Genomic DNA, 26,504 nt, shown 5'->3' with positions numbered 1-26,504 from the left:
GTAACCCAACAGTTGCATTGTGGGAAAGTAACGAGCATTTATGTTATCAACATGGCGGATGTACAAGGGCTGTGAACTAATAGTTTTAACATTTATGAAGCAATACGTCGATAACGAGCGAAATCTTTAAAAAGTTTGCGAAGAGCACGAATTAATGAACCTAATAACAAATTGCAGAAAATGTGGAAAGGAGATGACAGCGAAAAACCGTGGCGCAAGCGGATGTCCAACTTCGGAACAAATGCCAGTGAATGTGTTAACAAGTGAATTAACCTACCGTAATCTAGTGTTTTTGCGACATCTTCGTTGATGTGCACACCCTGCTCCCTGCGGAGGCATCTCTTGCTACGCTCGGGTTCACCTGCTGCGCTCCTGCTCTCACTTGGTCAGATAACATTCACGTTTTTGATGGTCGTCTAGCATAGGTTGGTTTGTTGTCTTTACACTAGTTATTACGGGGCATTTACTGAGGCAGTATTTACACACAAAACTGTGCAATACTCTCACAATAAATGTGCACCGAGGAGTTCTTGAGAAACTCTTTCGAAGGTAGTGACAGTGAATTTCTTGATAAATAAAAAATTTTAACGATTTCAAAACCTGAAAATACTGGACCTACTCTGTGGTACAACGGCCAATTATATAAAGAGTTACTCAAAGAAACGACTGACCATTAAAAAAATATATCAATACTCAGAAAACACTAACACAATAGCGTTATTAACTTGACATAAAACGACCTCGGTCTACACTTTGCCATTTAACGTATGAGTCGGAAGAAGAGTAAACTGAACAGAAAGAACAAAATCTCATCTAGTAAGAATATGATTGTAATTAACTGTATAAAAATCTTACCTTAATAGTCTTGTATTTCCTTTTCGTAGCAGTATTTAAATCCTCATGCACTTTATCCAAAAGCCATATAAGGAATTCCTGCGCATCATGCTGATTGCTTCCTGTAAACTGCGTCGAGTACTTGTCAACGATGTTTTTAAATTGATTTGAAATTTCCGGATCATATTGACATGACCAAATAGACTTAAGTAGCAAAGCCAATTGTTCCGTAACCTCGCCCTTGGTACCGTACTTTTTTGAATTTAACTTATTCCTACGAGACAAATCTACTTTATATTGATCCAGTACGAAATATTCTGCTAATATGTCCGTATGACTCAAACACTGTAACACTGCATTAATAAAACACGTATTACCATGATTTCTTAATCCAGTAACACCGGGCACTTTGTCACTGAAGTTTAAATGATTTGGACGAGTAGGAGGAACTCTAATGTCGTTTGTTGATAATGAAAAATCTGCCTTCCTCCTCTCGAACGTATGAATGTTCTTATTATTATGCACACTAACAGACGACATATGCTGCACCATTTTATTGAAAAACTTTTTTAAGGAGGGTCTTCGAAATAACTTCTTTTTTGCCTTGAAGTTATCACATTGCACATCCGATATTGTTTGTATACTTGAATGCTTGACAACACCATCTCTGCCTTCTTTATGTTTTCCTTTCCTCTTATTCGTTCTATTGGAGACAAATGGATTACGAGGCAATGTGAAAGTGCGTTTTAGTTTGTTCTCTGCATAGCCGTTAAATTGCCTTTGGTCGAAGCAGTTACAATCGTTGTTTATTAATCTGGTTTCTTCTCGATCGAGAAGTTCACCTTCTGATGAGGACTTTATGATTTTTCCTGAGGTCCTCTCCGACATCATAACAATTCAACAAACAACACACACATTTACAACACTGAAAACTACTAACTTACACTACAAACTTCTACAACTTCACATCCACCTTTCGGCATCGTAGCCATTATACCAGGGGATTGTGGGACAAGTCAGAGGAACGTTACGGAAAAATGAAATATTCCTTAGCTAATAAAACACTTGACGAACGAAAACACGACAATGCGCAAGCGCGTGAGCTGTCAATGTTAACAGCCTGTATTCTAGTGTTTTCAGTTCGAAATATTAGTTATACCTTTAAACTCATCAGTTCTATAAACTGTCCATAGGTAGAAGCCGGGGCAAGAAAGTGAACAAGAACAAGAATATTAGTTATCATGGTTATTTCATCGGTTATAGCTTTTAAATTAGAACTGTTGCTTACGTTTTATCTAGTTTTTGGAGCATATTTCTCATTTTGTTCTGAAAATGAAATGAGGGAAAGAATGTACGTATAATATTGAAGAAGTGCACTTACGGTAACGTTCTATTACAAAGTAATGGAAATCTTGTTTAGAGTAAGAATGTGGAGGAATTTTGTGGGTGCACTTTACGATACACGCTCCTGCTCGGCATCGAGAAGTACAGCCTCTTTACAAGGGTATAAGGCTAAGGTTCTGCTGATAGTCCCTCCCTTGTGATCGGAGGAACATAAAACTGTGTTAAACAGTGTTTCCCTAATTGCGGTTGATACACGTTAACCATAAGGTACCAATTGAGAATCCGGATCCACATATTTGTAAATTTACCAAAGAGATTTGCGTGCAGTTTTACTATATGGGTCCATAGCATTAGAAGAAGAAGAAGGAGGAGGACGAACGGCCGTGCAGTTTTACGAGACGGAATAGTAGTAAGAGTAGGAGTCAGGGGCGGATCCAGGACCGACTTCTGGGGGGGGGGCGGTGGGTTGTCATACTGCTACTTTTAAGGGCTCCAGACTTTGAGATGGGTTTTATTTATATATATAAAATTAGAAAGTTTCCTTTTCTGGGGGGGGGGGGGCGATCGCCCCCCGTGGATCCGCCCCTGGTAGGAGTAGCAGTAGCAGCGGGTTAAAAGTCCCGCAGGGACTCGTTGGATTCTGTTCTCGACATAAAATGAGCGAATTAAAGACTTTCCCGAATCTTTCCATGCATTTTATAATCAGTGGATTCTTATAGAAGAACTGCACCGAAACGGGTTAAGAAATCCACATTCACCATTTGTGAAGTTTACGTAGGTATTGTTTTATGTTCTTTTATAACAACAATCTGTAAGCAATGAAAACATCTGGATTATACCTCTAATGTCCATAATCATGTACAAATAAATAATCCAACGGGTTATGTTTAGCAGAAGGGGTCCAGAAGCACGTAAACAATGTAAAATTTACAGAAAAAAATGAAAAATGCAAGTACTTAGACCTAACATAACGTAACCAAATCTAATCTAAACTAACGTAACCTAACCTAAACTAAGCTCAACTAACCTAAGCTAATCTAATATTATTAGAAATACGCGAAATTCTATCATTTTTTTGGGAAATTATGCTGTACCCCTACACTAACATAATGTAACGTGAACTTACCTAAGCTTAAAATTGAACAGAAATTACCTAAATTGTAACCTCTTTAGAAACAATTGCTGGACTCCTACTGGTAAACATTAGCCAATCCAACTTGCAAAGTTACTGTTTTTATGCCATATACAGTGTTTTTGCAGTATCCTCATTTATCCACATTACTGTCGCTTACCCACCCGCTCTCTGGAAACCAGGGTGTTGGAATTTTCCCCAGCCCAAAATTCCCTAGTGGGTTTTATTGGGATAAAACCCAAAAAGCCTACCTCAAAAATATACTTAAAAACTTGGATTGAAATAATAATATGATTATAATTAAAATCGGCTTACAATATGTATTTATACCAGAACAGAATACCTTTGAAATCAAAAAAGGTTTGGGAATCATTCATAATGGATTTTGTTGCGCTAGATCAAATTCGCTGTAACACTGTTCACCTGTAATCTATTATGTAAAACTGAAAAGAATCTTGCGTGCAGTTTTACTATACGGATCCATAGTACCGTATAAGTAATAGTAGAGGTAGGAGTAGGAGTAGGAACGGGTTAGAAGCCCCGCAGGGGTTCGCTGGGTTCTGCTCTCGATATAAAATGGCAAATTAAAGACTTCCCCACATTTTCCCCTGCATTTTACAATCTATGGATTCGTATAGGAAAACTGCACCGAATCTTGTTTGTGCGCGCAACACGGAAAAACGGTTAAACCGTTGGGAATGAATTTTGGATGCAGTTATCACATACCTGAAACTAGGTTTTTAATCGAGTTACTTTAAATAAAATGCGTTATGGGGAGAGCAGAAGGTCAAAATCCATGCGAAAATCTTAGTATCTCACGATTCTGGCAAGTTAGGAATATAATATTTTTTATGCAAACTTCCCATTAAAACTAAGGGAAATCGTGTTCCAGTGTTTTTGAGTTTCCATTTTATGTGGGGTAGAGGAGCATTTTCTATAATTTGAAAGCGATGTTGTCTGTTGTTTCTGATCACATCACACGGGGAAACGAAATGTGAATTTTGAAATGATTTTTTGAATAAGAATAAGAATTATTTATTTATTGTCCTTAAACAACATGATGTTGTAATAAACTACAGATATTATCTAAGCTAAGTACTCGAAAACTCTTTGTCACCACCGTAGTATTATTGTGTTTGACAAAGAGGTATAACACCCATAAGCCATCATGATCTGACAATAAGCAATGTTCTACGCCACACGATAAATCATTTCTAAATACATTTGTAATAATGTTATCTAAACAAGCTTCCTTTCTTGTTGGCTGATAATTTAAAAAAGTAAAAGTTATATGATCTAAGTATATCAGAAAAATAACTTGGTAGGAGTATCAACTAAAACATTGATATTTACATCCCCCAGATATAATATAGTGGTTTTCAAAGCTAAAGCAAGTTTCTTATCAGCAGCAGGGTGGATTGATTTAAATCAGTCTGATTTAAATCACGATTTAAATCACTTGATTTTTTTAATAAAAATCGCTGATTTAAATCAAAATTCCGAAATAAAATAATTTAAAGTGAAAATAAGTAAAATCCCGTTTCTGTTCTGTTATTTCGGTTACGGAAGTTAATAATCATAATACAATGAGGCTCAAATGTACAGTATGTACAGCATAGTATGAAAACAAGTGTCATGCACTGGATGATTAGGGAAAATCCCGTTTTGAACGGGTAACGAAGCAATGCTGCTTTCTTCTCTTCGTAACAATGGGTTTGGGTTTTCAAATCGTTAACTATTCCAACGGGGAATTCGCGTGCGCGTCTGCTTGTTTTTTCCCGGATAATAGGGCATATATAGAGGGGTCCTATCCCCTCTCAGATTTTTTTTTTTTAAAGATTTATAACTTTAGGCGAAATTTATGTATTTCCTGCCTCAAGGTAGTTCCAATTTTTTAAAAATATGCCCCTACCAAATATCAGTAACTTTTGTGAAAAAAGTGACATTTTGATAAACGTTGCTATACTTTTTCCTTAATGCTTAACCTTTTAAATTATATTACCTGTTTTTATTCTATTAAAAATCGAATCTTCATTATTCGATTAAAAAAAGTAGCAATAAACCTCGTTACTTCGTTTTTTTCCCCAAGACTTAAGGCATTGTAGAACATGTTACATATGCTTTCACGCCTTTCTACGTCGAGACATAGTGTGTGATGACGACATAAATTTAAAAAGATATTTTTTGTTATGCCTATTATTATTATTATTATTATTATTATTATTATTATTATTATTATTATTATTATTATTATTATTATAATCATCATCATTTTGGCAGGCTTACATTTTACATTCAAAAGACTGAAATTTTGCACACTCGTTCAGTGCATCCCTTAGTATTTTTTTTTTTTTTTTAGATGTTTTCAGATATCTGCGTGAAAACGGGGATCCAGAAGAGAAAATGTAAAAAAAATATATATATATATTTTTAACAAAATAGCTTTTTCCACGATTCAGATGGAGACATATGAATGGTACCGTTTGAAAGGCTGTTCTATTCTGAAGAGAATGACGTACGAACCATGATCCTTGGATAAATAGGTATGTTTCAGGAAACTGTTACCTGAGATACTGTTTTATAAGGGAATCTGGGGTATTTGGGGGGATATTAATTTTCGCAGGCATACTTTTGCACCTAGAAGATTGAAATTTTGCAGATTTATTTAATGTACCCCTTAGTATTTTTCAGTATTTCAGATCTCTACCTTAAAACACGGGGTTGGTCCAGAGGGGTAGAAAGTAAAAAAGGGTATTTTTAAAAGAAAATACCTTTTTTCATGATTTTTCCGCCCCAGATACACGATGGAGACATTTGAATGATACTATTTGAAAATCTTTTTTTTTTATTCTGAAGAGAATAATATACAAATGACGACCCTAGGATAAATAGAGATATCTGAGGAAATTTTTATATTACATGCGGGTTATCTGGGACATTGTGGGGATGTTCTTAGCTCATTGTTAAATATTTCCCCGCCCTTACTATTCAAGATAGCTTGAAATTTTATACACACATTTAGTACACCTCTTAATATTTCTCAGTTGATTTTGAGATATGTGCGTTAACACAAGGGAGTCCAGAGGGGATCAAAATTTGAAAAAAAAAATAAGAAAAATTGCATTTTCTCTCAAAACTTCCCGCTTCAGGGACATGATAGGGAAATGGAAATGTTACCATTTCAAAGGCTCTTCTATTCTGAAGAGAATGAGGTATGAACCGTGATCCTAGGATAAATAGGGATGATGATATAGCTGCTTGACTGAAAGTTCATAATTTTCCTTTTTAAAAAAGCCATAATTTAAAAGGGTTAAGAAACATTGTTTGGGATTAACAGAGGTTAACAATTGGGGATTAATTCAAAATTCAACCCCAATACTTTCACTTAAATGGCATAATTAGCATTTAATACTAATTCCTAATGCTTTTTCTTCAGTTCGCGACTTGTAATTTACGAGGAGAAAGATTTGATTTAAATCAAAAAAATCGATTTAAATCAAAAAAATCAACAAAAATGATTTTTTTAAAAAAAATCATGATTTTTTTCCACCCTGATCAGCAGTATATGTAGGACATGGAGTGAACTGCCCTAAACATTAAAATGGGTAAGGTGGAGGGAAAGATCATACTAATTTTAATAATTAAAGTTAGTTAATATGCAATAATCTAAATGAATCTGGAAATGTCGGTAGAGCATAAATAACAAATTATTATTTAATTAAAGAAAAATGAGAACATTTAAATTTTGAAAGAAGGATACTCCGAATTTACGAGTGATAAATCTCATTATTCTAAACAAAATGAAGTGCTTTTCTCAGGGTGTTTCCTTGGTTTTAACTTCATTGAAGCAAATACCAATAATGTCACATATAACTATCATACACTGACAGATAGAAGCTATAATTCGCTGATTATCTGCTCCTCTGGTAATGCTGTAAAGAAAAGAACATAAAACAAATAATCCAACACATACCTGTGATGTCTCCCAAGGTGTAGGTAGAAGAGAAATTCCATACGTTTTCAGATGACAAACTTTTAATAATAATAAAAAAAAATCACAATCACCAATGAACACTGAATGAGTAGATAATACGTATCCGAGTAATATTGATTAGATTTGTGATAATTATCAGTTTGTGCACACGCGTTATTGTTCCTTCCAATTCGGCGCTGATCCCGTTCTTCCGTTTACGGGACTGTCTTGTTACTCCTTCACCGATGGTATCGCCTCTTCCGTTCCGGCAATACTTGCTGGAGCTCTTCTTATGTCCATGTGGATGATCCCAAAACACCTTAGTATGTCATCCCTACTATGTACAAGTCCTTCTCGTAGAGAATGACTAGGTGTACTTCGAGAAATTTGAATCGTGTCTCGATTTCACTGTATTTACAACTATCTGAACGATGTATAAGTATTTCAGTCGCACCGTCTGTAGATCATGTCTACCACGATCTGATTAGATTTTAGCATAAAATTAACTTCATGCACACGAATCTAACACTGTTTATATACATACAAGATGACACGACGCATTATTTACAATGGAAGTCTTTCACGTAGCACAGTTCTGAAAGCTTATGTCAATATGCTGGACCTTCACTAGCTTCAAGGAAGTATGTTGATATTCATAATTTGTATAAAACTATATAGCCAGTATCAGCATTTTTCAACTATCAGTTGAAACGAAAAAAAAAAAAAAAAAAAAAAAATCACTCGAGTAACTATTACGAGTACAATTCAAAACAAGTTCATCTCCGATCCGGAGAATCACTTTTACTATATATTGTGATATTCTATCTACTCTCTTGTAAAGAGAGTCAACTTTCACGAACTGAACTCTAAACGAAATTTCATCCGCACGATCAACGAACTAAACTCAACTAACTCTCTTCCACCCTTTTTCGTATATATAAAACTATCCATTTCTTTATTTCCCTGAGACTCGCTTCTAAACACACTTCTTTCTTATGAAGGGGATGGTGCGGAAGGGTGGAAACATCTTGGTGCCATCAAGTCTAGTGACTACACCTTGTCCTATTCTTTTGCTAATAAATAATTTACTTTTGATTAATGTTCTGTTTTAACATTGTAACCTAATATGGTAAACTTGTACCCTCAAATTGATACCTATCATACTGAGTTTCCTTACTTCGATCTATGTTAAATTTTAATTTGAACATTCTAACTATTTACAGATATACTTTCTAGCAGACATGTTTACAGGGCGCATAGTGGTCTGAGAGTCACTGACCTCTGGTGGCGGAACATCCAAACCACTCTCAAAACACTACTCAGCCTGTGTCCGTGCTAGCTGTGAAATTTTTACAAATAACAACACAAATAATTATATTTAGAACTGATATCACTTAAAATACATCTTTCTTATTGATTTGAAGCATATATATGTGATTGTCATTGCATGTCATATCAATATTTATACACAAACACACTTTTCCTGTTTTCTACTGCTTGAGAGGAATCACCTGGCTGCTGCTGTTACATACCATGTTCCCCCCTTCACAACATCACGTGAGGATACAAATAAAACCAAAACAAGCTTTGTATTTATGTTTTGTAAATAAACTGAGACACGGAAAAGCAAGGCTAAGGAATACTAGAATATTCTACTCATTCAAGAATGCATAATAACTTAAGAAGAAGATGACTGTTTTCTTTAGTTTATTTACAAGGGGTGAAGGTCGGTGGAGGGAATGTCCTTAGCTCCAGCATTTTGAAAATACAAGGAAGTTGAATGAAAAATTATAGGCTCGTTTTTACTTGAGATGTTTTGGACGCGCTCTCAGCAGATATCATTAAATCTGGCCAGAAACTTCGGGGTCAGTCCATTTCAAATCATCCAGCTAAAATATCAAATGAAACCCATAGTCTCAGAATGGCATGAAAAATTTTCTGTCTACTCTACTTGCCATCCTAATTAATCACACCAAATATCTTATATACTTTTTTAGTTAAAATTTTTTTAGTTTGGTAAAATATACGTTTTTGTTGTTGCCGAGGGTTAAAGAGATTACGACATTGATATACTAAAAGGATCATAACTTTGTTAATTCTCATCATATCACAATGATTTTTTCACTAAAATGATCACAATAAGATACAGAATAAGGTAAAAGTACATTCAGTTACTTGTACTTGAATTGTTGTAGTAAATATTAGCTCAAACCTGGATATTACGATTTTTTTAAAGAAAAAACATAAAATTTTAAAATACAGTAAAAACTTAAAGGCACTACATAAACCAAAGTATGTTATATGCATTTATAAGCCTAAAGGCATGAGCTAATGTGTTCTGAAAGAAAAACTGTGGGTTTTTAACTGCAAATATTTTAAAACCATTTATCTTTAGAGTACGGCCAGGTATTTCAAGAAAATCGTAGACCTTCACGTTGGCAGCCCTGGCGTTGTCCCTAATTGTCACAGGGACATGAACCATATCTCGTTACAAAGCTTATGGAACACAAATTCCAACAAGGTAACTTGTGTGCGCCCTTGTTTCCAACCCACAGAGGAAGAAGAAGAAGAAAAATTGCTTTTTTCAAAAAAAATATTTTGTCGGACTCTGGCAACACTGTTCATTGTCATACGCAGGGAAAAAAATATCGCATACACACCAGACATTGGGTGGAATCATATAAAAAATACAGGGCCTAGGTGCAATAGCTTGCGAGATAAAAATTCGATACCTCGTATATACTATGGTCAACCTGTATATATTTTACGAAGGAACTGTGGTCTACCTTCAGATTGGCAACCCTGGCGACTTCCCTAATTGTCACAGAGACGCGAATGATACCTCGTTGCAAAGCTTACGGAACACTGGTTCCAATGAGGTAACTTTTGTGCCCCCCCCCCCCCTTCGGTTCCCAACCCACAAAAGAAGATGAAATTTATCTTTGACTTTTGTGGGACTTTGGCAACACTGTTCTTTGTCATAAAAGAAAAATCACTTTCTCCTACGGATTCGGCATGAGGAGGCACAGTCTAGGTTCATTAGGAGCCGAGCAACAGAGGTTTGAAGTACTGGTACTAAGAGAAAGGGATGAGCCAGGCATCTTCTAAGGGTTAAACTTGTGCACATTTTACTTTCTGAAAAACTCATTGAATGATTTACATGTAAGGCGTAATGAAATTATGACATTTTAATCAAGCTGAAGATGTTAAATTATTTAAGCCGCAGTAAATTTATCAATGTTCTAGAACTAATACAACTGCGCATAAGCTTTTACAGTAAACTTTAAAATCAAATAACCAAAATATAATTTTATTATTTTTACCATAAGCGATAACTGTCTTAGTTTTTAATATATTAAAAATATATTTAATGTATTTAGAAAGTAAGATTGTTTCACAAAGTATTTCACAAATCAAAAGAGTTCGTTGGAATCTTATATCAGTTTAGGTAGCAATTTCGTTCGGTATCTTGAGGAGTGCGAATCCTACAGCCCTCAGGTTCATGAAAAAGAGTTGAGTTGAGTTGATTTCAGCTTAGCGTTCCTTTCAACAGCGAGGCTATATGAGACGTGGACCTATTGATTAACGTGGAATCCGAACCACATGAGTTCATGAAAAAGACTTTGGATTAAAAGCTACATGGTGTTTTTTTTGCCACCAGCCATGGGAAGTCTCCTTGTGACGGTATAGGTGGCACTGTCAAGCGCATCGTGACAAAAGCAAGTCTGCAACGTAGTCCTGGTAATGCTATTGATAATTCCGATTTTTTTTTTTTTTTTTTTTTTTTTTTTTTTTTTTTTTTGCAAGGAAAATATAAAGTTCACAATGATTAGAAAAGAAACCTTGATAGAGGCACGAAAAAACTTAGAAGGGCGTTTCACTCAAGCCAGGACAGTACCTGGAGCACGTAGTCTTCATCACTTTGAGCCCAAATCTGAAGACTCCACTGGAATAAAACGAGTAAGTTTAGATGACAACTTCTGCACAATATTCAACTTTTCTGGAGAAAATTATTCGGTGAAAATGCCTGTTGTGGGTGTGCACAATTACATTGCATGCCTTTATGATGATCGGTGGTATTATGGATTAGTTTTGTCAAAACATGAAGATGAAGGTGGCAAAGTTAAATTTAAGCATCCCCATGGGCCTGCTCCATCTTTTCACTGGCCCCCAAAAGATGATGTTTGCTGGATTCCTATGAGTAACATAATTTCATGTGTAACCCCCCCCCCCCCCCCAGTCACAAAAGCATCCGGAAGAATGTATTATTTTTCCGAAAAGGAAATTGGTTCAATCAATCTTCAGTGCAACAAGATGTTGAAACAAATGCAAGCCCAGAAATAAAATGTTGCTAGTGTTTTATTTAAACATTTTCTGTAATTCCACTTCAGGACCTCTATGGTGTAAATAGTAAATGAATCACTTCAGGACTTTAAGATGATTTGGTAAATTCTTTTTTCGTTCACTGATTATATTCAATCTGTTGTATGTGATGAATATGTATAATTCATTAAACTCATAGTGAATAGCTATTTTCTTCTTCTTTTGTGGGTTGGGAACCGGGGGAAGGGGGGCACAAAAGTTACCTAATTGGAACCAGTATTCCGTAAGCTTTGCAACGAGGTATCATTCGCGTCTCTGTGGCAATTAGGGAAGTCGCCAGGGTTGCCAACCTGAGGGTAGACCACAGTTCCTTCGTAAAATATATACAGGTTGACCATAGTATATACGAGGTATCAAATTTTTATGATTCCACCCAATGTCTGGTGTGTATGCGATATTTTTTTCCCTGCGTATGACAATGAACAGTGTTGCCAGAGTCCGACAAAATATTTTTTTTGAAAAAAGCAATTTTTCTTCTTCTTCTTCTGTGGGTTGGAAACAAGGGCGCACACAAGTTACCTTGTTGGAATTTGTGTTCCATAAGCTTTGTAACGAGATATGGTTCATGTCCCTGTGACAATTAGGGACAACGCCAGGGCTGCCAACGTGAAGGTCTACGATTTTCTTGAAATACCTGGCCGTACTCTAAAGATAAATGGTTTTAAAATATTTGCAGTTAAAAACCCACAGTTTTTCTTTCAGAACACATTAGCTCATGCCTTTAGGCTTATAAATGCATATAAAATACTTTGGTTTATGTAGTGCCTTTAAGTTTTTACTGTATTTTAAAATTTTATGTTTTTTTCTTTAAAAAAATCGTAATATCCAGGTTTGAGCTAATATTTACTACAACAATTCAAGTACAAGTAACTGAATGTACTTTTACCTTATTCTGTATCTTATTGTGATCATTTTAGTGAAAAAATCATTGTGATATGGTGAGAATTAACAAAGTTATGATCTTTTTAGTATATCAATGTCGTAATCTCTTTAACCCTCGGTAACAACAAAAACGTATATTTTACCAAACTAAAAAAAAATTTAACTAAAAAAGTATATAAGATATCAAATTAAAATTTGGTGTGATCAATAAGGGTGGCAAGTAGAGTAAACAAAAAAATCCTCATGCCATTCTGAGACTATGGGTTTCATGACCTGGATGAATTGACATGGACTGACCCTTCGTGGTTCACACCTATTGTTACTGATATTTTTGCACGGAGGTATGAAAAATTATATTGCTTTTACTACAAAGAAACTCTAGTCTGGTTGTCGTCAGTACAGAGTCAGATGACATCGTTGTCAACTTGAAAATTTATTCTTATTTTCATTTTCTTCGTTGTTTCTCAAGAAGAAATAAGAAAAAGTTTTCCTTTTCCACCAGATGCCAATGTCTTTCGGGTGGCAATACTGCTGCACAAACATCTGCGCTCACTCGACTTGAGTGCAGAAACTTTTTTTTTTTTTTTTTTAAAGCTAGATTCTGCTTCTTCTGCGTTGTAGATATTTCCTCTGTATTTCATTATTTCGATGCAAGAATATTATTGAATCCAAACAAACACAATATATTCACATACCTAATTAAAATACTACCTAATTTTGAACAGTCATCTCCTTATGTTAATAAAAAAAGGATATAAATTGAAAAATAAATCGAAAAACTTAACACACCACTAATCCCTTGATATGCAAAACATATAATATGATATACTAATTTAAATATTGATATGCAAATAACCTAGCTATATGTGCCTTACACAAGTAAAACTGTCATATGGTTCGTAGCGACCACGTGCGGTTTGTCAACCAGTTGGATGTTGCCAGTATTACAAAAGCTGGGTAAACAGTAAACAATGAAGTCTCGAACTATTCTTTCTGAGTGGTGCAAACCAATAAGCAGATACATAAAACCAGAATAAACATTTAAAATAGAGATAAAATACGTACAGGCCATTCAACAAGTAATTTTCTCTCCTATTAATATAATAATAATAATATGATAGTTTTTACGTCCGAGCCGTTTCGGGCTACTGTGCATTTTCGGTAATGCTCGGAAAATAGAATAGGTCCTGGACCGCCCGTTGGACCGATGTTGTATTTTTACTCGTATGAATCGGGTTTGCCCGATTGAACCGTATGAATAGGGATGACCTGATAATCCCGTTTTTATGAAAACAAGCTTAGTCTGTCATTATTGTAAATGATGTGTTGTTTCACTTTATCCTAACAAATTGTTCTAATTATCATGTGCGAACTCATAACGAGTCTATCGGGTCAAACAGGCCAAACGGGTTTATCAGGTCTAAGGATCGAGTAAACCAAACGCAATGGGTATCGGGCGGGTACAGTTTACCCGAAAAGTTCAAGCACTAATTATAGGTTAAAGTCAATGCTTAAGAGCTCTAATTGTGTGCATTCACTTTTTTCTTTCTTTTTTTTTTTTTTTTAGTTAGTCGACCAACGAACTTGCGGATACATAAATATAAATGCTCAAATCTAAATTATTGCATTATATTATTGCAATGAGCATCAACGTGATTTACTATTAGGACTTAGCGTGATGCACTAATGTTAGTCTTTTATAAATGTTATTATTATTATTTGTTTATGCCCTTCATGCAACTTAGAATCAATCTCATAAAGCACTGTATCAGACCTGATTGAACATTATTTTGAAAATTCTCACATAAATAGATAAAATAAACAATTGGAACTTAACACTTCAAGAGTTCAAAACATGTCCTCGTTCTCGTTTTCCTCAGTTTCTGAGGACGATTGATCTATCTCGATGACAACATGATCTTTGTCTCCATCAAAAATATTTTGCAAGACACGATAACTTTGTTCAATGTCTTGGGAAAACATTGTTATTATTAGTATTATTATTCGACAGGCCATCTGTCTATAATAACAATTTAAAACATTTTCTTTAAAAAAAAAAGAAATGATTAAAAAGCATTCTATTAAGTACCTAAATCCTCATATGTGTGCAGGTTAATATCTGAGTAATAATGCACTACTCCCTTCATTTTTCCTATTCCCTACTAGTTCCTACTCCCTCATTTTTCATTTTTCCTCTTCACTACTCCCTACTCCTTTCCCCCTTCATTATTAATTTCCTGTGTATAGTATCCTAATTTGTAGTTTCTCCAGTTTTTATACACGTGACGAATGGCATTAGAAAGAAACTGATCAATTATATATTGACCTGTATAACTATATCTTAAAGTTAGAAATAATATACTTACAAGCAGAGCAGATAAACAGGCAGAATCTTTATTAAGCCTATTACTAATATTACATATTATTATTAGCAATAATTATAATGATAACTAAATTCCTGGCGCAACAGCCTTTAGAAGGCCTGGACTTATGGCACTCATTTCTGTGGGGTAATGTGTTTAGAGGTCTGCACGGGCTCGGGCTACTATGATAACCGTAATGGGGTTAGCCATACTGAGAGCTTTATACAGTTCTACCTGAGTTGGAGAGGCAACGCCGGAATCTAGTTACAATGAAGGATTTATAGTAGGGACAAGTAAACCCTTAGATCTTGATCTTCGAGGAACAAATTGGTTATGTTTTCTCGCGTACTATATTTTATATTTATCATGCTTACTTAAGTAGTTAGTAAGGTCTTCCCAGCGTGCAAGAAAGACATTGACATCCGAATCTGGTGTTCGATAAATTGATACCACAATTGAAGGGTAAAGGGAAAAAACATGTCCATGTATGTGCATTTTCGGGTGTTTTGTCTATATGTTGGTGACCCTTGGTACTATTTGACTGTATGTGCCATATATGCGTAGGTGTAAAAATGTCTTTGTAAAAAGGGGAAAAAGATTTAACTAACCCTATTCTTTTTATGTGATTTTCAATATTAAAACGCCGTTTTCCCGAAAATTCAGTTTTGTGACATTACTTATTTTTCCCCCTTACCCTTCATTGTTTTCGCGCTAGGAAATAAAATTGCAAATTTCCCCTCATAGCAGAATTTATCTACGTTAATAACAATATAGTCAGTGGTGAAGCCATCTCTTAAATAAATTGCTACTCCTCCATGGGTAATTCTACTTCTATAATAGCTTGCTGCCATGATATAATTTTTAGGTACGTATAGAAGTATTTCTTCATTTCTAAGCCAGTGTGTATTAACGCAAAGAATATGGCACGGACATGAGTCAAGAAAAATTTCAATTTCTATTCATTTGTTTCTTATTGATTGTATGTTAATGTGGAACTCCAAGGTATTTTCAAAGTCACAATTTATAACACCTGTCATGTTTGAAAACAGACCAGAATTACTTTGTGCTAGAATTATATCATTTATGTTTCTAACATTAAGAAGTCTAGTTAAGTTAGATTGTTTAATTCGACCAACTTCATTTATTATCTATTAGCTCAATTTCTTTTGCTGTATCATTGTATGACTCTGTAAACAAATTTCTATTGTTTTTCATGCACCTTTGTTTAGCATTATGTTGAAGTTTACCTAGCTCCGTGCTAGGTTCGTTTAGCATAAAAAATCTTCACTAAAGTGATTCGGTTTTTTACACCGGGTCGATTTCCGAATGTTCTGTGTTGCTTGAGTGCCCTCATTTTCGCTTTTGTTTACATCACTTTCGTTTGTTCCGGTGATTGGAATTTTCGTAGATGTTTCTGTTACACAGAATTCCCCGCCGGAACGAATCCAATTTTGCTGATCAGTAACCTTCTCGTTTACTGTATACTCTACCCAACTAAGAGGAATAATCTTCTGTTTTGTTCAAAACTATTTGCATTATTTCTCTAGCCATTTTCCTTTTCCCTACTTTGTTTAAGTGCATACCATGTTTTGTGAATCCCTCTCTTTTCTCCTCTACATCTATGACAGTGATATTATGAATTCTAGCTACTTTTCTAAGTTTCCTATTTGTTGACAAAATTTTATTGTTAACACGTGAAATGTCAAAAAGGTCATGTCTCTTTGGTACTGACATTATTATTACATTTGTATCTTTCCAGTATTGAGCTGAGCATTGCTTGCCTCATTCTTAGCAATATCATTTGCTCCCGACCAAATTACCAAATATTCTTCGGGACCTAGTTTCCTTATTTCTGCCATGTTTGTCTCCAAAATTTCTTTCGTTTTTGCTCCTGGTTTCACACAACCCCACACTAGATATTTCTCACTAAGCAAGTTATCTAACAATACAGCACATTCCCTACTGTAACTGTCCCCCAGGACTATAACTCTTTTTCTTCTCGCTGCCACGCATTGACTTTTAATTTCCATTTTGTTAATTTCTGCCCTTTCTTTGACCTTATTATACTCAATGTTTCGCTCTGGTGTTGATTCCGACACGCGTATATTCCTTTGTTAATATAATTGAGTAGATTTTGAAGTTGCCTCATACTTCATTCTAGTCTTGTTCTTTTCTATTGACTGACTTATACTAATTACACCGAGCTCCAGTTTCTTTGGGTTTTTTCACCTGAAATTGTTCATACGCTGTTGACACACTATTTGAGTACCACACTGGATGATTTTCACGTTTTGTCCTATTATTTATTTTAGAAGGTAATGGCCCTTGCACTTTTGTGTTATGAACAGGAAAACTATTATTATTTTTTACAGTTGATTTCTCTTGATTTGCATTTACGTACACTTGTTTTGAGCATGGTTTTCACATTCTGTACACCACTGTTATAGCTTATCCAGACTTAAAAGTGGACTGTTGGTCTTATGGGAACAGCGATGCCAAGTTGAGCATTAAAAACAAATGCAGAACAAATCGTGCTTCTATTATACTGCCGACTGATGTTGCCAACTCACGTAGTAAAAAAAGAAATCCACACCACAACGATTAATAAATAATAATAATAATAAACTTACCACATTGAATCAATCGCACTCCAAAGAATCAATTCCTTCCATATCATCATCATCATCCCAACCCAACTTATGCTTTTACCCGGGTTTTTCTGCTTTAAATAATTAAACGTTCATAACAATAGCCCTTTCTTTGCTCTTCAACACTTGACCACTCTTACGCTTAAAACAGGTGCTGGCTGTAATTTCTTCCAATTTGATATATTAACACACACTCACGCACCTATGCACACACAGACGGCGCGATTTTGTTCCCAGAACACCACAGTAAGTAAATGAACACAATCAAGAAAATGCCGAATGTTCAGAGACCACACACTCACAATAGCAAAGACACAACAGAGAAGAATTTCGTCTGGAATCTGACACGAGTCATCTAGCGCGACAATAGACGATACAGTAGGTAAACTATTGGCCCCACCCACCGCACCAAACTCTCTCCTTATTTCCTGGTGTAGTTTCTGAAACCAATGCTATTATGAAACCCAACAGAAATCACAGTCAGTTATGAACTCCCAAAGAAATTTCAATGCACGAAAGACAAAAGAAATATGAAATGCGTCCTGCAGCAATTCTCGCTGAAATTTCCTTCCCGACGAGGAATACATAGGCCTATATATAATTAATAATCGAACTCAGATGTTCCGAGAAAAACTTCATGAATCAGTGTTTGGCCTAAGAAGTTTTACACTTAGCGTTTATATTTAATACAAATAAGTTAATAGTTATGAAAAGATATGGATTATGGCTGTAGCTTGGTTGAATAATAATAATAATAATAGACCTAATAAAACTGAAGTACTTGAAAAAACATCCCGCAGACCATCCCCTGAAACTATTACTGCCTTTTTATTCAGAGTGCCCCGAGGATGAGTGGTTACGCTCGCCGCCTTGTAATCAAAGGTTCCTGGGTTCGATTCCCGGTGGGGACACAAGTTGTTCGAATCTCGCGTTAAGCTGCAATATTTCCGCTCTCTTTCCTTTTTTGATTAAAATATTTTTCTTTGGTTGAGATAGAAAAAAGAAAGAAAAAAAGGAGATGGAAGTAAAATTTTACTTTTTCTTAAAATCAGAAAGATTTCATTCAATTTTTTCTGGCCGTACTTTTATTCCTTTTTAGCTATCTTTTTCCGTACTTGAAATCAGTGGAAGTGACAATACCTAGGTACTAATGAGCGCACGAATGTAGGTTGACACTACGGTAAAATTTCTCGTCAGTTGGCAACGATATCTTTGAGCAGACAGTTTTAGTCATGTGAAAATGCACCGGCAACGTTTTAGCAGCCGTTAGGCTTATCGTGTCTTCCTCCTTCGAGTTTAAAAAACAAAAACTAGCCATTAAAAGCTAATTAAATACTTTATAAGGAAAAGAGAAGTTACGAAAATTATTTTTGTATCGTCGGTAAATATTTAACATTCTTTAAGATAAACTACAATAGTGAAATCTGTTCTGTTTAAGGGGGTAAGTACGCAGGAGTAAAAGCCCATAAGCAATCACTTAACAGACTTAACTCTGGACGAGCTATAGTAGGCTGGTTACTTCCACAACGTCACTCCATCTGGGCTCAGCTTGATGTGGCGTGTTGTTCTGAAATTGAACTGTACCACTGGCATACATGTTACTATTTCTTAGACTGCACATTTCCTGGTGTAGAATTTGAACGATTGTACGTAGTGATCACTGTTGCCAACCTCAGAGAACAAAATTATCGATTTTTGTCTTTAAAATTATCGTGTATTACACAAAATTATTGTATGTTCGGTGTGAACGTGATAATTGTAGAAACAAATATAATACTAATTAATAAAGCAATAAAATATAATAAACTTACCTAGTAATTTTCAGTTTTGAACGCCAAATCGGTGTCACTATCTTTATCACCTTTTTAATCCTTATTTGCACCGCCTATATATTTGACTTATTCATTGACCCGATCATTAATTCATTGGTTTCAAATTCGACATAATTCTGTATACACTGGGCAGCGGGCATTATATCACTAAGTGTACTTGACTGAAATTTGTTTCTTAACGATGTTTTTATTAAGAAAATACACGCTCACAATTAGCACTAGTATGTGGCAAAGCTAACGTATCTAATACAACCCTTCCCAATTCTAAAAATTCGTGATTTCCATGAGAAACTAGCATTTTTGATATAAAAATTAAAAAAATCGTCCACTTGCTTAGATCGCAGATTTTCCGGAAGCACCGCGTAAGTTAGTGCTCTTCACTGATCGTCTATCACTTGCATATCATGATTGTTTCTCGAGGTAACTCTCTGTACAGCTCTCATTTGCGGAACAAATGTTGATGACCTTGCAGCACTTCTTGATAATGCTACTTCAGGTGTTAGCCAATGTAAACTTACCAAAATTACTAGTACAGTGAAACCTCTACTAACGGACACCTCCCATAACGGACATATTTTGTAATCCCCAAACACTGTAATAGGAAAAAACATATTGGCAAACCTCTCTAAAGCGGACACTCTCTAGTACGGACACGGACAGTCTTTCTGGTCTTTTATAGGTATTATTTATCTCCATATTACGGACACTCTCTCTAGAAACAAGTTGGAAAGTGCAGTAAAATTACACTTTTAGTAATTCATACGTATGTCATCAAGGAAGAACATGTGGTTGTGACAACATTTTGCCTCCTCAACTGTCTGTTCAACAACCCAGAGGAAGCGTCTCTGTTTCAGAACACCCTTATATCCTTTGCTTGCATTCCACTCCCACCCAACCTGCTGCAAACGAAAATGATTGACAGTTGCCCACTGTTTGGAATGACACATCATTCTACTGTCCCGCTGAAATATATAACCAAACAGAAGACAAGCTTGGTATTTTTGACCACGGGTATGCATATTGTCTTTTAAAAAAGTCATTGCTGGACTGCAATTAACTCACAAATTAAAGCAACACACCGAAAACGTAGTAAGTAGCGATAACTGTAAAGTGCAGAGAACTATAACATCTTATTCCCATATTGTGCCTCGAATTGGATGGCGCAAGATAATGCAGGTACAGTAGCATTTTGGTAATATTCATAAATACGTGATTCATAAAAAAATTTCTAATTGCATATTACCTTGTTTATTAATTTACGTAAGGAAATATTGAAACCTCTCTAAGGCGGACACCTCTCTATAGCGGACAATTTTCGATTCCCCACGGCTGTCCGCTTTAGGGAGGTTTCACTGTATTACCGTTTTTTTTTTTTTTTTTTTTATTTCACAGTAACAAACTTTAAGGAACTGCTGCACCTTGCAGTAGAAATATGTTATTTTTGATTTTTCTGCAGTATTTTCATCTTATTGATTTATTTTAGCGATTTAGAAACCTCAGTCTGTTTTATAATTCTGTAATGCAAACCTTCAATTTATTTCCACATTCAAAAATTGCAAAAAAGTGTGCGTTCTAAAATTATCGTATATTCACCTATTATCGCAAGGGCATTATCATATATCGTATTAAGGCTAAAATTAACGTATATCACGATAAATTATCGTATAAATTATCCTGAACTGGGATTTTTATATTACTTTGATTCAAGGGCGCATCCTAGGAGAAAGAGTAGGCGATGTTCAAAATTCATGTAAAATAAAATACAGTATGTCATGAAGCCGCCAAGTTAGAAAGCTGAAACAACAAGCCCGGTATATAAACTCGTTAAAGTTAGCATGTGTTGCAACGTTTTTGAAAATTTTCCTTTTAAAAGAAGGGGGTGATTTTCCATAATTCTTTTTGTTTCCATTGAAATCGAAGTTGCTTGGTGTTTGTGATCGCATTACAGGGAAACGGTTGAACAGTTCGAAATGAATTTTGGAACATAGTTCATTATTGTTATTTATTTATTTATTTATTTATTGGTTACTTTGATTAAAGGGCACATCGTAATGCAGGTAAAGGGGTTTCAAAATTTCAGCCAAAATTACAGTATCTCGTGAGCACGTCAAGTTAAAACGATGAAATACGGTGTATAAACACCTCACTAAAAACGAAGAGACACGTCACTTCCTGTTTTTTAAAAATTTCAATTTTAAGGTAAGAAAGATGGTGTTTCGTGTAATTTCTTTCTTCGCATTGAAATCGACGACGCCTGTTTGTAATCGCATCATCCAAAATGGTTGAACAATTTAAAACGAGCTTTAGAACATAGTACCTACCTGAAGCTGGAATAATATCATATAACTTTCTTTAAAGGGCGTATCCTAAGATAGAAGGGGGTTAAAAATTCATTTCAGAAATAGAATGTCTTATTACACTTTCATTGATGTGCGTGTCCTAAGGGAAGAGAAGGCTCAGACATTTTCCTTGAACCTAATTCAACCCGTGCAAAGAACAGGCACTTCAGCTAGTATGGAATCAAACGTAATGCGGCTACATTTACTTTGTTTTTGTTACATAGTTGCGTGTTAATATAAACAGGTAAAATATCTTTCTCAATGTGTCAGTTAATTACAAATCGAGAATGCTTCACTTGAAAAAGGTAATTATTAAAGATAGACCTCTATCTTCTCAACACTAACAGCAATCAGATCGTGGAACTCCCTAATTCTTCTTGCATATCTGCTGGAGTATGTGAAGCACAGTACAATTAGACCTATGTAGTCCCTTTTTGAAGATGTCCTTCAATGTCTTACCCAGGTAAGTCCAGGTCTCCTGAAAATACTCATTGGCGGGACAACGGCGACAGACCCCGGAAAGTGGTTATAACTTCAGATTATATATGACCAAGATGATTTTTTTAAAACAAATATAAAATTTCTGTTATCGAAGGATGATTTATACTGTTAATTGTATTCAAAATAAATAGTCCTGTCAACACAATTTTTGTACTACTAAAACTCTAAAACTGGGGTTCTTTCACCAACTCACAGCTTTTATATTCTTATAATGTGAAAAGATTTGTAAGTGCGCAGCTGTTGAACATATTGTAAAATACCTTAATTCTACAATCTCCAGAGAATCAAATACATTTTAAAAATGAATAAAAATTAATACAAAAGAGAATTATAATAATGCCAACAAATGTAATTTTTCTTCTCTTTTTCTTTCTCAGGGGAACTGAAGATGAACATTATGGAGAGTGTAAATTAGATTATGCATGCCCCAGAAATGAAATGCCAGTAGTAGGCTTAGTTTTAGCAAGGGGTGGCAGCAAAGGGATCCCGAATAAAAATCTTGCTGAAGTTGGAGGTGTTACATTACTAGGTCGTGCTCTCAAAGCTATGCTTCAATTTGGAAGTAAGTATAAAATATGGATTGACAGGATATATATATATATATATATATATATATATATATATATATATATATATAATAGCGTGTTTGCACACGATAATGTCGGTATCGGCGTACTTTGCACACGTCGCCAATACGTTGCCGGTGATGGGCCAAGTAATCGATACACACAATATATTATCACTGTGTTTCTAAAAATCTTCTCCATATATGAAAACAAATAAAAGTAATAATAATCGGGAAAATTATTTTTTAAAACAAGGATTACAAAAACTGCTCTGAAGAGGTGTGGAGGACGGTACAAAACTTAGAAAAAATATGCCTAAGCATGTTTAGATTTAACAGAGCGTTTTAAATAGATTTCGTAAACATATTATTTTCGTTTCGATGATAATTGATGCTGCGGTACATTGCAAACTATATTAGTTTTAATTTTTGTTGAAACACTGTTACATATCGTATGTATGTATGTATATTATATTGTTTTCCATGCAATTAACACTAATGTCATAGTAGATTAAATGATAAGATTCGAATTAGTAATTTTGTTTTACATTGCTCCATACATACCTGTCGTTTCTCGTTTCTTGTTGTCCATGAACTCAAAATCGTCGGCCGAGCTGCATAAACTTCTCGCCATGCTTTTCGCTTTTCAATTTTGTCCTTGAAAGAGTCTGTTATCTTATCCCATATGCAAGGTCTACATTCCACAAGTTCAATAAGTGTTAATATATCGTATGGAAACATTCTTGCCATCTCTAAAATTCTAAGCAAAACTATTAGAAATGTAAGAATGCATGAATACACAACCTTTTCATCCAGTCACCGTAGCTAAACTGCAGAACTCTTTATCAGGAGGTCGATCCCGGTACAAAGGGGAGACGGAAAACTTGCATACATAGCTTTAGTCCGAGCGGTCCTGGGTTCAGTTCCTGGTGGGGGCACTCGTCGAAAAAGTGTAAAACTCAGCCACCACTCATTCCAGCCACCCTGAATGAGGTTTTCTGGGTTTTCCTCATTCACACCAGGCAAATGCCGGGGTGGTATCTAACTTACAGGTCTCAGGCCGCTTCCTTCCTTTCCCAATCCTTTCTTCCTTTCCTTTCCCCGGATAGTGTGCTCGCCGAAGGACGTCATCCCTCAAACGTGACGGGCTAAATGGCCTTAGTTGCCGACAGCTCATAAATCTAATTCCTAAATCCCCCGATAGCTTTGGTCTTTGTTTTCAATTGCCATGCCACAAATTCTTTTAAAAAGTGGAGGGAGGGGATACTTTTGGAAGTGAGAGAAAATATCTCCAACAAGTGAAGCATGGAGTCACATCCCTGTTGAGATCACAATGAATTAAATGCCAATTGAGTCACCTGTCCTTCGGAGCTTTTCAAAAAGTGTTTGATTTGCTGGTTTCGTTTCAAAATAGTAATAATTCTACTTTAACTTGTCAACAAATATTCTATTCAATCATTGCTTATTGAGTGGGACCGGGAAAAGTGATCTGCACACAATTCTGATGAAAATAAAAGGAAGTAGTAATAATCAGTATTTTTTCCATATGCTTATGTTCACAGTGTATCAAACTTTGAAAATTACGCTTAAATTAATTTCCAGAATGTAATAAAATTTAAATGCATTACTACATTAAAAAAGATGCAATCAAAGAGTGTGTCAGAGAGAGAGAACAAAAATAAAAAGGGAGTAGAATAATCAAGGGAAATTGGTTATCTAAATTCTAAATTTCCTATATGCTATTTGAGAATAGCTATTTAGAGGGAAACCAGTACTCTTCACACTTCCCATATTTTATACTTTATTTAATACAAGGAATTATCTACTCCAAAACAGAGACTGTAAATAATAATAATAATAACAATAATAATAATAATAACAATAATAATAATAATATACAATTGTAATAGAAAAAATGGAAACAACAAAATTCCAAAGACAAGAAAAGAAACAAGAATACACAGCGCTTTGTCACTCACTCTTCACCTAAACCACTAGCCGGCCGACATTATCGGCCGCATGTGCATCCAATCATAAGAAAACATTGCCCCCGACAAAACCGGTGACGGTGATGTCGCCGACAATATCGGGGGCTTGGCCGACAGCATCTACGTGTCGGAGAATCGGCCGATAATATCAGTGGCGTGTGCAAGCTACGATTTGAGTACATTGAAGTCGATTCCACCGCCGACATTATCGGCGCTTCCACCGATATTATCGTTGCCATGTGCAAACGCACTTAGGGTGGAACGAAAAAATCAAATTTTCGAGTATCGAATTCTAATAGGGCTCAAAGGTTGCGTATTCGCATGCTAATCAATGGAAAAATAACGAAAAAAAATCACGCATCGGACCTTCAGTTCGCGCAAACGGCCCAAAAGTTTGAAAAAATGACAGAAAACACCAAAATTTATCTTTACGCGAAAAAATCAAATTTTTGAGTATCAAATTCTAAAAGGGCTCAAAAGTTGCGTATTTGCTTGCTAATCAATGGAAAAATAACGAAAATAATCACACTTAGATCTTCAGTTCGCGCAAACGGTCTAAAGCTTTTTAAAAAATGACCCAAAAAAAAAAACTGAAAATTTACCCTTACGCAAGGAATATACAGATGACTTTTTTTTTTTTTTTTCATTTCTATAGCGTCTAAGTACTTTATTTCAGTTGTGTGAGGGCATGTTTGTTAATAATTCATTATTGTGAGTGATTTTATACATTTTATACATGATGATTTTGCAGCTCTTCGCCCATTTGTCAACGTTTTTTTCTTTCTTTTCATGAAATGGCCCAGAACTCATCACGAGGTGGTGGCTGCAATTCGAGTTCCACCCACTCAACTCTCCTACCAATGAGGGTGTGCTAAATTATGTTGATTTAGTTAAGGACCTCAGGAAGTCGAAAGGTCTCAAACTTGTTACGGAGTTTGCAGGAAAATTGTGTGGACAAGAAAACAGAGATGGCTACATTAGAGCAACTTTGTTCTCAAGACTTACAATGCCAAAATTTGATTAAAAAATCTGAATTTAAGACAACAATCTTGACTAAATCAACATAATTTAGCACACCCTCATTTGTAGGAAAGTTAAGCAGGATGTGGGTGGAACTCGAATTGCAGCCACCTCCTCGTGATGAGTTCTAGGCCATTTCATGAAAAAAAAAAAAAGAAAAGAAAAAAAGAAAGAAAGAAAACGATGACAAATGGGCGAAGAGCTGCAAAATCATTATGAAAATAAAATATATAAAATCACTTACATTAACGAATTATTAACAAAAATGTCCTCACACAATTAAAATAAAGTACTTAGACGATAAAGAAATGAAAAAAAAAAGTAATCTGTATATTCCTTGCGAAAAGGTAAATTTTCGTTTTTTTTTTTTTTTCTCTTCAAATTAGGCCGTTTGCGCGAAATAAAGATCTGTGTGTGATTATTTTCGTTATTTTTCCATTGATTAGCACATAAATACGCAACTTTTGAGCTCTTTTACTATTCAATACTCAAAAATGTGATTTTTTTTCATAAAGGTAAATTTTGGTTTTTTCTGTCATTTTTTTTCTAACTTTAGGCTGTATGCGCGAACTAAGGATCCGAAGTGTGATTTTCTTTGTTATCAATGTATTTTTCCATTGATTAGCATACAAATACGCAACTTTTGAGCCCTATTAGAATTCGATACTTAAAAATCTAATTCTTTCGCGTAAAGGTAAAT

General features: G+C 35.2%; 2 protein-coding genes across 3 annotated transcripts in view; one reads left to right on the top strand and one right to left on the bottom strand.

Moving 5' to 3' along the window:
- LOC145664507 (ubiquitin carboxyl-terminal hydrolase 31-like) overlaps window positions 1-1,863 on the bottom strand; it is a 363,896-nt gene extending 362,033 nt beyond the window's left edge. For both annotated transcript variants that reach the window (XM_081731230.1, XM_081731231.1), the window contains exon 1: window positions 856-1,863. In XM_081731230.1, coding sequence (XP_081587356.1) covers window positions 856-1,725 — 870 coding nt within the window. In that variant the 5' untranslated portion in view covers window positions 1,726-1,863. The remainder of the gene's footprint in view (window positions 1-855) is intronic.
- Window positions 1,864-1,941: 78 nt separating this feature from the next.
- Window positions 1,942-26,504, top strand: part of Csas (CMP-sialic acid synthase) — a 59,845-nt gene continuing 35,282 nt past the window's right edge. The window contains exons 1-2 of the mRNA XM_081731236.1: window positions 1,942-2,185; window positions 22,609-22,793. Coding sequence (XP_081587362.1) covers window positions 2,076-2,185; window positions 22,609-22,793 — 295 coding nt within the window. The 5' untranslated portion in view covers window positions 1,942-2,075. The remainder of the gene's footprint in view (window positions 2,186-22,608; window positions 22,794-26,504) is intronic.

Source organism: Thermobia domestica, chromosome 11, assembly GCF_964235325.1.
Source record: "Thermobia domestica chromosome 11, izTheDome1.hap1.1, whole genome shotgun sequence".
Taxonomy (NCBI): Eukaryota; Metazoa; Arthropoda; class Insecta; order Zygentoma; family Lepismatidae; genus Thermobia; species Thermobia domestica.
Note: the sequence above shows the minus strand (reverse complement) of the source record. Positions and strands in the feature narration are given on the sequence as shown.